Source organism: Leucopleurus acutus, assembly GCF_964270905.1.
Source record: "Leucopleurus acutus genome assembly, chromosome: 5".
Taxonomy (NCBI): Eukaryota; Metazoa; Chordata; class Mammalia; order Artiodactyla; family Delphinidae; genus Leucopleurus; species Leucopleurus acutus.
In genome coordinates, this window is record NC_139147.1 from 78,270,985 (window position 1) to 78,283,938 (window position 12,954).

At 36.6% G+C, this 12,954-nt stretch overlaps 1 protein-coding gene across 9 annotated transcripts in view; it reads right to left on the reverse strand.

Annotated features, from left to right (window-relative positions):
- Positions 1 to 12,954, reverse strand: part of TP63 (tumor protein p63) — a gene marked incomplete at both ends in the record, with an annotated part of 220,788 nt that overhangs the window by 89,022 nt on the left and 118,812 nt on the right. For 4 of the 9 annotated variants that reach the window (XM_082839098.1, XM_082839097.1, XM_082839102.1 and 1 more), the window contains one exon: positions 8,474 to 8,515. The exons of 4 other annotated variants lie outside the window; for them this stretch is intronic. In XM_082839098.1, the coding sequence (XP_082695224.1) occupies positions 8,474 to 8,515 (42 nt within the window). Of the gene's footprint in view, positions 1 to 8,473; positions 8,531 to 12,954 lie in introns of those variants that run through there. One more of the 9 variants, XM_082839096.1, reaches the window with a different exon arrangement.

Below are 12,954 nucleotides of genomic sequence, written 5' to 3' on the forward strand. Positions count from 1 at the left end.
CCCCTAGCAAGGCTTTAAAAACTGGAAAGGATCTGACCTGAAGGTAAATATTTGAGGGGTAGAGTTGGCGTATAGAAAGAAGGCAGGAAAAGTAACTTCTCTGAATTCTCACTATTCTGATTTTCAGGCTTTCAAGCACTTTGGGATTATCTACTGAAATAATTTCCCAGGCCTAAGGCTTATTATGGGCTTTATACTTTATCCAGTGTTACCGTTTCTCTCTGTGTAGATCTTGTGGAGTCCTCAACTTCAGTCTGGTGACAGAGTCTCAAATGGTCTATTTAAAAGTAATCAAGCCATTCCCAAAACATCTGATGTTGCCCTTTGAGAGAGTAATGGTTTTCCTTTTAATTCTGATTCCATCAATAGAGTGACACTAATCCAGACTGATTTGAGTAAACAGGGCATATTCCCCATTGTCTCTGTGATCTGAGAAAGAATGAACTTGAGAAAGATCGCTGCCTGGATTGGAAATGGCCCCTTTGGGTGTTTTGCGCAAGCTTAAAAGGAAAAAGAAAATGCCTGTACAGAGTTACTTCCAAGGCAAGCTCACTTTGGGGGTGGTAATGCTCATAGGGGTATTATACTAAACGGCACCTATTAGTGGCTTTAGCAGCAATAAGAAAGTCGAACTATTTCTTTTGTAGTGTTTCCAGAAGAGCTGACAAGAGTGTTTCATAAATTTCCGCCCCTGGCAACACACCACAGCTTGACTCAAAATTCCCTCTTTCAGCTTTTATAAGGAAATCTTTTTTTTTTTGGTCCCATTTAAGAAACACAGACAAATTCAGATCACAAGTTTTGCATAAGATATCAGTTTACACTCTCCACACATCCACTGACATTCCAAAAATGTTTTATTGTTGCCAGTTATTCCCTTAGCTAGAATCAACATGTGCTTTATCTTAACACTAGTTACTGAATGTTACATTGACAGGTAAGTACTATCTGGGGAAGCTATCTCAGAATTTACAGGACGGTTCAATTTTACTATGTCTTTGGAAAAGAGACTGAAACAGAATAAAGTTAGTCATTATTTCAAACATGAAATAAATTTAGAAAGAAGAACTTTCTAAGCCTTTTTTTCCGCAGAAAATGGAAAGGAATGCTTTGGGGATAGGATAGGGGTGCTACAATGTCAGACCAAATAAAAAAGTCAAATGTGGGGAAGCACAAAGTACTGTTTCTGAAAAGACTTTACAGACATTTTAGGTAACTAATTTTTTCTGCCAAGGAGGTCGAATAGCAACAGGGTCATCTGTGGAACTTCACTGCTTCCCCTAATATTTGCAGAGTTAAAGGCAGAACAAAACACATTTCAACAAAATTCACTTTGTGTTAGAAGAGGATTAAGCTTGGTAAGGACGAGAAAGGAATGAGATACAATCTTGGACATCCCCCCATTTCCATAGAGCATCATTCTCCCTCCTACCCATTCCCTTTGCCTTTAAATCAGGTGACTGAGTTACCTTCCCCAAGAACCTACCCTTGCCTACCCCACCATTATCTTTTAAATTGCCTACATTTTCCTCCTGGGTGAAATGGAAGTGATGAAGGAGATTGTGGGAGGCGATGATATGAAGAGAAGTAAAGACATGCCTTCCCCCAATATTTCTGTTCAAATCTTAAATGAAAATGTATATCCTTGTCCAAAGTGAGATTTGACAAATGATATGGCAAAGAATTTTAAATTTGTGATACCAAGATCTTGATTTTGTATTGCCATTGTTTTGGGGTAAATGGGGGGGTTGTTTCTTAAATGATACATTCATATTTAGGTCTGCTCTATTATTTCCCAATTGGGATTCTCATCTTGAACAAAAGTCATACTTGGCATATGGTGCCCCATTTAGCTCCAGGATCACTATCTTCTTTTAGAGCAGTGATCAGGGAAGAGATTTTTCTCATCCTGATTCTAAGATGACTATTGAATAAGTAAAGTTAATCCTAATTAACATAGAAAATCAGTCTAGAGTTTGTTCCTAGCTTTGATTACTTTAAGTATGTAATTACCAAGTCCCTGTAAGAGGGAGACACCTTATCTATCTCTATAGAGGTCTAAGGAATGGGAACAGGAAACAATTAACTTTGCCCAGACCAAGCAATCATTTGGACTAATTTTTCTCCCTCCTTGCAGGATGACACTTGTCACTCCTAGAGCATGTAGAAAAAGTTTTGAATCTCGAATTCTGAACACTGCCCACGCTTTCAGAATATTCATGGGTTCTAGCTCCTAGTGAGATAAAAGCCCTTGCCATGTTTTCTTGCTGTTTCTTATAAAAGCTTTCCATTTTGACATACATATTAAATATAGATCAGTGTTTAAATCAACATTCTCTTTTCAAGTCAATATAGCATGCTCTTTCATTTGGTCCTGTGCAGTTATTCTTTGTATTTTTATTAATTTTCTACCTTCTACCCAGAATGACCTTCCTTCCTCTCCCTGTGGCTAAATTCTAGTTCTCAAACTATGTGAAATATTACCTTCGTCATGAGCAGGTTTGACCCATTTCACTGTCTTTGAGAGCCTTTGGTGTCTCTTACCACATTCTGTTTTAAACTGCAGTCACTTATGAATACCTTACGTACACACTAGGATTGTGAATTTTCAGAGGCCAGTGGCTTGCAACTTACTTATTTCTGCTTTCCTTCCAGTGTCTGGCACAAGCACCATGACTGCACTTAACTAGCTCTCAGTAAGTGTTGAGTTGTAAGGAAATGCTCCTTTTCGTAAGGGAAATAATCGAAATGATTTGTGGCTGGGATATCAAAGACACTGTATCTAGTTTATAACCAAATATATACTACTTTTTTTATTTTGGGGTGGGGAGTGGGGAGAAATAATAAAATAAATAGTGGATATTTACTTACAGCATGACCATACATTTTATCTTCTAAGTGGAACACTTTTGGAAAATAAAAGGGGTGCTATTAATAATCGCACTTAAATAGCAAGAGTAAATAGGGACAAACCAAGACCAATAGTTCCCAACTTCTCTATGGCAGGAACCATAGCTATTAAAGAGAGCTATGGGCAGGGAAAACACAAGTTTCATGAGACTTTAGAAACAATCCATTTCTACCCTTTCAAGAGGTTCCAGAGAAGTGATGGATATTCTTACAAAACGAGCACCCAATGTGCAATTCAGAGAAATGCATTTTTATACTTCTAGGCAGCCTTGAACAAAGCCATTTATCCCCCGCAAGTGCACCTTAGTGCAGCCCCAGTTACACCATTCCTCTGTTTAAAACCTTTCCATGGTTTATCATTGCCACTATATTAAATGTGTTATGGTGCTCCGTGAGCCACTCTACCTTGCAATTCTCCCTTTACTTTATAATTCTTTCATCCTTTCAGTTCCATCAGAACTATCTGACATTTCTGAGTACCCCAGTATTCACCCTACTTCTGTGCCTCTGCTGATGCCTGTTTCTTCGCCTGAAATCCCCCTTCCCTCTTTTATTTCTAAAACTTTAGAAAGTTCTACTTGTCCTTCCAAGTGAATCTGCATCACACATAGACATGTAGACTTTTGTGATCCTCCTGCTTTGAGATACTCTCTTTCTCTTTGATCCTTTATATTCTCTTGCTCACATTTCTCATATGACACTTAAGATCTCTCCTGTATTAATTATAACTGTATGCATTCATTCCCCCTATGAACTGTAACTTATCAGTGTAGGAACTGTTTCTTACTCATTTTTGTATCCTATGTACCATCTTATACGTAACTGATGTTCAGTAAACATTTCTTTACAAACATTTCTTTACAAAGTCTATAGTCCTTTTTCTAACCTACGTTTCTCTTCCTCAATACTACTCCTCATGAATATTAACAAATTTCAACTTAATTAAAAGTTATAAGTGAAAATTATAAAATGTTTATAGAGATAACACATTAATAAGCCACAGGTCCCTATTTTCTTGTGCCTCCAAACTGTGCTCTTAAGAGAAGATCTGGAATAAGATTTAAGCTTAACTCTTGTATCAACTGTTTTACCTTGACATTTCAATCCATTCTCTTCCAGAACCAAAATCCACTACCCTACTGGATATCCTTCACAGGCAACTCATTCCCTAAACTGACACTGAACAATAATGCTGTATCAGTCGTCTGACTTTTTGCTTATCATATATTTAAAAGAAAATTCTGAGTCCATTGGACTTGGAAAATCTTTCATTTTCAAGACAGTAAGACATTTATGGAAATAACCAAGTCATTTTTCACTGAGGTGTCTTTTGGGTACCTGTGTTCGCTCTTCCTTATTTACTGACATAAAACAATTAGAAGTTTAAAATGTATTCAACAGAGGAAAAGTTTAATTTCACACTGTTACTGTGAAGGGAGGATTTTTACCCATTTCTCTCTATCTCACAAGCACAAGTCCCTCCCAATGCAATTACATGCACCTCAAAGAAAGCTTGGGTACACTGTGGTAACATAGTTCTCAACTGTTTGACCCATATCTTTCCTTGATAAACATAAAATCTCATGACCTCAAATATATACTCCCTCCCTTAATAGGAAGAATATAGAATCTAAATTCTGTAATTGGAGTAGTGGTGGTGGTGGTGGGATGAACTGGGAGACTGGGATTGACATATATACACGAATATGTATAAAATAGATAACTAATAAGAACCTGCTGTATAAAAAAAATACAATAAATTCAAAAAAAAATTTCAAAGTGGAAAAAAAAATACATGAAACAATTGATAATATAAAAAGAAACCAAATTCTGTATATGCTTATTGTCTAAGAAAATTTTAACAAACTTTGTATTCAGAAAATATATGTGGTGTGATGAAAGAACAACCAATATTTTTTTGATTGCTATAGTTAACCAGCCATTCATTCATACTTCCTACTGTACACTCCACACCCCCGTTGAGGATCACTGCTCTTCTAGAAAACAAAACAAACCAAACATGCTTTTTCCTTATCTAGGTAAAGGATAAGTGATTTATTATCACCACTCATTTTTCCAATAGCAGTGAAGGAAAGTATGATCTATGATCTGTGATCTAAGATCTCTTTCTCCCAGTCCCCTCTGGGCTTGAGGGCAACCAATTGTAAAACAAGTAGTGCAATCTAAGACCACAGCATGGAGTGAGGAGCGTAGCCTGGCTGACACCCGAATCAAGTCTGCTGCTTCTGCTTCTTACCTACTGTGATTTTACCTATGGTGCTAAATAGCTCAGAGGTGCAACTTGGGAACCCTAAAAAGAATACATTTATTAACTATAAAGAGAAAAACCACTCCCCTGGGAAAAAATGTGAGTCAGCCTTTGGAAACAGTATTGGAACATGAAAGACTATTTTCCTTGCCAATGCAGGCCCAGAGGTCAATTAATTGGCAATGATCTGAACGCTTAGAGTTTATACTGCTGCCTCAGCACTTTTCTTCTTACTCTCAACTAGATTTGCATACCAGTTCTTTACGGAAACTTCTTTTCGAAGCACTTACCATGAATCACAGTGGCCCTTTTTAGAGTGTATTTCTGTCTAAAGAGAAAAAGTTAAGTAAACAGGGACTCATTTTTATATCTATAGCTCTCTCAACTACAAAAAGAGAAATCATTAACCTTGATTTGTAAAATGAGGTGATTCATTATATGAGTTGAAGTCCTGAATGTTGTAACCCATTCACCAAAGTACCTTTCCATCTTCATACTGAAGCCCAGATGGGGATTTTTAATAAAATGTCATTCTTCTAAGGAGGAGTTTGAGGGCTCTCAAACACTCTCTCCCTCTTTCTCTCTCTCTCTCTCTCTCTCTCTCTCTCTCTGTCTCTTTGTCTGTCTGTCTGTCACACACACACACACACACATACATACATACACACACACACACACACACACACACACACACACACACACACACACACAGAGCCCAGGTTTTCTGGCAAGAAAATGGAACTAAAATTTAATCTACGAACAATTTCCTTTCTTTAGTGCCTCGCTCTCCAAGTATGAGGCCAATCCCAGAGGCTGTATCATTCCACCCTGGCGCATCGGAAAGGTGCTTGCTTGAGGCCTCCTCATTGCAACCCAAGGGTAGAAACTTAAGCCCTGCCTGTTATATCCTGCTCGCCTTCCCCTCCCTTCCGGACCCTTTCCTGTTCAGTAACAGCTTTCCCAAATCCAGCTCTGCTTGGGGGGGAAGAACTGGAAAATTGTGGAAAAGGGGAAAGGGGAGGAACAGTGTTCTTATATCGTTTTTGAGTTACCAATCCAAAGAATTTGCTAGCAAATTAAATTCAAAAATTATTTGAAGTCAGAGAACAGGTTATGGTTTTCAAGTAATTTTCACTCTTACGGGGAGTGACATGTCTTTTTATTCTTAATCTGACCATTTTTCAACAATTCTTATGTGATAATCATAAATGGCTGATTCCATATTGACAGTTATTAATAAATGTTACCAGAAGGTGAATGCTAAAGCATTATAACTTGTGTATGAAATTTCTGGATTCTCAGGGCCCTGTGGTCCCAGGCTTTTCATATACCTACATGTAGAACTGCATTTCTACAAAGGGCTAGTTATTAAAAGATAACCCTATGCAGAAAAGAAAACTGGTCTAAGCAATAGAATGGAAATGAAGCCATGAAGATAACGCATATTACACACACTAGCAGACAGATATAAAAATCATGATAAAAATACACGAAATGACACAGGAGGGTAGAGAAATGCCGCCATGTTTCTTCATCAGTAGCCTCTATGTACATTAGCAGCATTTCAAGAGAAAACAGACAGCTGCTGCCTCTTGATCACATATCCCTTAAAGTTTTGAAAAACGCAGACTCATGTAAAGGTATTTTCTTTCACTGTCAGTATGCCGTACTCTCACATACAGCATGACACTTTTACCTCCATAAAAGGCAGTCATTACTACAAATACCTTCTCATCACAGTATTCATGCAATTTTTTTCCTTTTATGAGAAATAATCATTTCTTTCCACTTTACATCAACTTCATACTTTTCTTACAGTTACTTCTAAATCAACTTTTGCTTCTGCCTTTTTTTACTTACACACACAGAGATCCCAGCCTGTTTATAAATGACTGCGCGTGAAATATCTCATGAACACAAAGTCAGATATGATATGACCGACAGATCTTTTTTTTAATGATCAAAACTGGACGACATTGGATCAAATAGAAACAAGATCATCATACAAGTTGCCTCCATTTTTTTTAAAAAAAATATTGCTTAGTAACATTTTAAGCTAACTTTCAATATTAAAGCAAAAACAAGAAACTCAAGTTTCTCCACTGAGGACAAGCAAGCCTACTTGAATGTTTTAAAGGAAAATAGGCACTTCCTTTTCCTTCTTTAGATAACTCGATATTTCCCCTGCTATATTTACATAGTTCAGGTGTCTAGACAATAGTGTGGTCAATATGTGATAGCGCTGGCCTTGCTTTGTTGTCTGTTGGGGACGCTTCCTTGTGCTGTCTGTCCGAGTACTATACACTTTGTTTTGATTTTTAAGGAGCTCTATTTGAGTACTACACTCTACTTTTCCAAGCATTCACCTGCAAGCATTTTCATCTGAAACACTGAACTAGCTCTCTCCACACTGCATTCTCCCCCTCATCTGATTAGTGTCAACACAGCTGCCCTATTCTGAGGAATGTAAACTAATATTGTTGTTAGACCTCCCTCAACCTTAGGAAACTTCCTCAAAGCCTTACAGTCTCGTTAGGATTTTTTTCTTATCCCTTCAGAGATTTAAATCCCTGTGACAAACGTGTTGAGGAGAGATCAGGGAGGCAAACATCAATTCCATAAATAAAATCCTATATGCTATAATATACATTTACATGTATGCATGTATAAATATTTAATAATGCATTGCTCCAAAATAACTTTGTCATCATACAGTGAAAGTCGAAGTCAATCACCAGACAATAGGGACTTGAGTGAAGTCCCCTCAGGATTTAAGTGGGTCTCTGGATTGACAGAATTCAAAATGAAGATGGCTTAAAAAAATCTCACCTGATTACTTTAAAAAAAAAAAAAAGCATCATTTGCTTTTAGGATGAAGTTTGAAGATAGAACTGAGAACTTAACTGAGTTGAGACACAATCAACTAATTTGCCTTAGTGATACATGAACACCCAACAGAGGAGTCAGTTCAGTGTATCTGGCAGAATGTGATCTGCTCTCTCAGTCTGTTCTTACACAAAGTGATTTTATAAACTCCTGAATATTGGGCTTCCTCAAATACATAACATCACCCAGAAATTTTTCTTTTCCCTTTTCTCCTACTGTTTCATCTTTTACTTAAAGAAGAATCTTACAGTCTCCACAGAAAATATTAACCAAGAAAAGAGATTCCTATACACAGTGTGCAAAAACATTACATTGGGTGACCAAGAACCACCAATATGTAAGCCCTTATTTAAAAAATAGAAATGAAATAGCATCTTTAAATGGAGTGCTAAAATCTAAAAGCCTTACCTCACTAAATTGAGCCTGGGCATTGTTTTCCAGGTACAACATGTTAGCTGTAAGATTGATCAATGCCGCTGTCCTCTCTTCTGGCTCCAGGATTTTGTCAACCCCCCACCCCCTCTGAGACCCTTACAGTAGGAATCTACTAAGAAGATAACAGACCTCAAGTCCCTCTCTGTCTTTCTCTCTCTGTACATAATTCTAGGTTCCCTAATATATACCCAACTATAGGCATGAGGGGGCGGGACTCTTCTCTTTACCTGTCCAATCCATCAACTTCCACCTGGACTCCTCCACTCCAATGGAGTGAGGCCTCTCCCATCTCATTAAGTAGTTAGAATTCCTTATCACCAATCTTTAAAAGAAAAAGAAAGAGAGGGGAGAAAAAAAAAAAAAAAACAGGAGAGAGACAGGTAAAACTTTCCCTTGTCTCTTTCATAAGAAAGTACACTCTTTCCTGAAAACAAAATCTCCCCAAACAAACCACAAACCGTACCACCACCAGGACTTACACAAGGCACTTCAGAAAGTTGTTTTACACTCTGCATCTGAAAAGTAAAACTTCAGGGAAAGCTTTTGAAAGTTTTGTTTCGCTGTTTTCGCTTTTTAAACCTAGATGTGGAGTTTCAAGAATGATTACACAGTTAGAAATTTGGGGAAACCATGCTTATATGTCCTTAATACAAAAATTAAAATCCACTGCCTGATAGGCGAAGGGTTTTCAACTTCTTCTCCCAAGAGAAACGCCAGTGGTTTCATGCAAAGCTATGCTAACATAAGCCACTTGATCGTCCAGAGCATGTTTCAATAACAATTTAAACCATTGGTCCCGTTAACTTGTGAAAACAAACAAACATCCACATTATGTACAGGAAATAGAAATCCTGGGGAAAGTGCCCATTTTTTTAAAGCCCTTTAAAAACAAAAACCTGTTTCTTTCTATCATATTTCTTGAAACATGGAATCAATACAATAGCTAATCTACTTGAATATTTATTTTCTCTACCATATCTAGTTTTTATTAATGCTCAAAGATAATATTTTTATAAACAGGTAATTACTAATAAAAAGAATAAATCTTAAAGTCTGAAAGACCAATTAGCTTTTGCCTTAAAAATATATTTACATAAATACATGATAACATTCATGTAGAATCTGGCCTTGCTTACCATGATTTAGTGAAGATGAAATGCACACTGATGGTTATTGTGCGATCCACTAAAATATGCTCATTGCTGTTGAGTATTCTACATAATTCAGTTAGATTTATAGCTAAACGTCACTCCTCTCCCCACACTTGGGAAGCCAAATTCCCTGTCCTGCGTGAAAGTTATAACTGGACAAGATATCTGTACAGTAAGTTAATATTTAGATTTATTCTAAAATTTAGATGAAAATTAGAAGCCAGAATAGGTGAGTATATAAACTTTAAAAATAAAGTGTGCAAATGCATTCATGACCTTGGATTTGCCTCCTCTTTACTTCACTTTTTGCATCCATAAAATGCATGCACATAAGGGATAATAGGATCATGGGGTGATATTTACTTTTTAGCCCCTAAGTTACTGGTAAGAATGTTTCTTTTTCTGCAAAAATTTTTCAGTAATATCATTTAATCTCAAGTGTCCAAGAATATGACAACACTAATGCTGCAAATTTATATCAGACAAAATGTTCATTTCTTCACTGAAATATTGGAAAGATGATCTCTTACTACCTGTAATTAACCAAATAAGCTGTAGCTACGAGGCAAAAAAACAAAAAAAAAACAAACAAACAAAAAAAAAAAAACGAAGAGAGAGGGAAAGAAAGTAAAAAAGAAATGACTTGAAAAATGCAATTTCATTATTTGTACCATGAATTTAAATTATACACCCACTGCCAGCAGTTAGCTGACAGTGGAAAGCAGTTAGCTGTTTCCTTAAAGCTGTGCTTCGTTAAGTGGTTCAAAAACTTGGATGACCCTGAGAATCAACCAGGGTGCTTTTTAAAAACAGATTTCTTGACCTGGCCCCATATCTACTGAATAAGACTCTCCAGGTACACAACCCGTACATCTGTATTTTCGACAGCCCAGCAGGAAGTTCTGAATGAGTCAGGTTTGGAAATTAATCTGGAGTAAATGCCATTAGCACAACTGCCCAGAAAGTCATTACTGAATTCTTTTTTACATGAATAGAGTAGTGTAACCACTTGAACCCCTAAATCTAAGGTCCACAGTTTCAGATGTTGATGATATTCTGTCAAATGTAAACAAATTTCATCTTTCGCAGAGTCAAAAGATTCCCAGCAGAATGGGATGGATTAAAAAGATCAAATTCCTTCTATCTACCACCTTAGCCTTCAGCACATGCCAGTCAGACGATGATCTCTATCTACATAACTACCAAAATCTAAAATGCGTGTATCTTACATGTAAGATATGATACATCTGCTGAGGCTACTTGTGTGTTTTGGGTACATGAGGGGAAGGAGTACTGGACTGGGGGTTACAGGAGTAACTAGGAGGTACAGGAACTATTACCAATTCTGTGCCCTTGGGGCAGGTTACTTAACCACTCTGGATTCAGGTTCCTCGTTTGTGAAATGAGAGGCAGAACTAAATGATTTCTAAAGACCATTATAAAGATAAGAGTCTCTGTCCAGAATTCATGGAAGTGATTTAGAGGATTATTTACATTTCTCTTATTTTGCTGGGATATTTGTACCTCAGTGTGCTCATCTTTGAACTGTACAATGAAGCAGTTGAGTTGCACAGATACTAAGATGCTTAAATGACATAAAGAAAAAGGTACAATGTACTAGGGGGAAAATCCACGCTTTTTGCTCTAGGATATCCTCATATTAAATTCACTAATAGCTACTAATCCATTTAAATTTGAATTTAGCACAAACATTTTCATAAAAGAGTGAATCAAAGTACATCTGATAACTTTTGATTTCAGAATTAGTGTGAATACCTGATGTAAACATCATGCATTTACTTAAGCAAAAGGTTACAGAGAAGCAACCATTCTCTGTATTCGCCATGCAACAATGCTTATCTTGGATCTCAAAGGTTTATTAATATGCATTAATTTTCCTAATAACCTAATGATGTAGGTATTATTATCCCCATTTTACAGGTAAATAAACTCAAAGATTGTAAGTAGGTTTCCCAAGTCCTCAGGAGTCAGAACAACTTTATTTAACTTTACTCACAGCTCATAGTTTTTCATTCCCAGCCATTTCCCTCAAATTCCTCAAAGCTTCATGGCCTCAGAATCAGGCGTCAGCACTATCCCTTGAATGAAAATGCCACTGCTGTAAATCTAGTGCATTGGAAGGAGAAGTCATTCAAGATGTAAGATTAACATGTATGTTTTCCTGAAATAATACTGTTAAAATTTTGTTGACTATCCTTCTTAACAGATACTCATGTAAGAGCTCTTTGTATATTAAAGATATTAACCCTTATCATAAGTGCTGCAAATATTTTTCCACTGTGTGTATTCCTGTGTGTGTGTTTCTGGTGTTTCAACTCGTATATGGATTTATGGTTTGCTTTTTGGTGTAGAAGAGTTTTATTTTTTCCATAACTGAATTTATCATATCATTTTTCTCTTATAATTTATTACTTTTCAAAAATAGTTTGAAAGGCCTTTGCCAGCCCAACATTATAAAATCCTTCAGCCGTATTATCATTTCATATTATTATCGGGTTTTGAATTGTTTCATATGCAAATCTTTTCACTCTCTAGAATTTGTATTGGTATGAGAAATAAATGAAGATACACTTCCACTCAAAATATATAACTTATCTTCATCATTTTATTGAATAATTTTCTCTCTAATTTGACATGCAATCTTTATAATATACCAAATATCAATGTCTCCATTTTATATCTCTGTGTGAGAAAGTTAAGCAAGTATATAAATCTTCAGCGCACAGAAAATACTTGTCTGAAGTTCTTAAACCACACTATGTAAGTTTGGGTAGGGAAAAACAGGGTACCTACAAAACTCTAGGAAGTAAAAAGCGGAAGCAATTTTGTCTTTCAGATCTATGCCTGCCCCCTGTGGCTTGGCGTAAGTATAGAGAACAAGGAAATGTTTAGGTTTCATGAAGCCATAAAAATGGAGATAAGTGTTTTAGTGGGTTCGCCTCATGAAGACTCTAGTTCTATTGAATTGAGAGAACAGCGAAGTTAGAAGAGGCTTAGTTAGTCATTTATTAAAGTAAACAAAGACTGGTGACTTGTTTTTATATTAGCAGTTGAGATTCCAAGAAAGAATATGTGCCTGGTTCTAAATTTATCAACCCTCTATGCTTTCACCAAAAATTTACCTGAATAAGATAGGAAAATGAATATCTAGCAATATCTCTACATTCTCCCCTCCCTCTAGAGGCCCCTCACCATCACTTCATCTTTCCTAAAGAACAACTACGATCATGTTACTCCACAGGATGAGTCCATGCCATTGGGACAAAACCAATTATTTTTGTA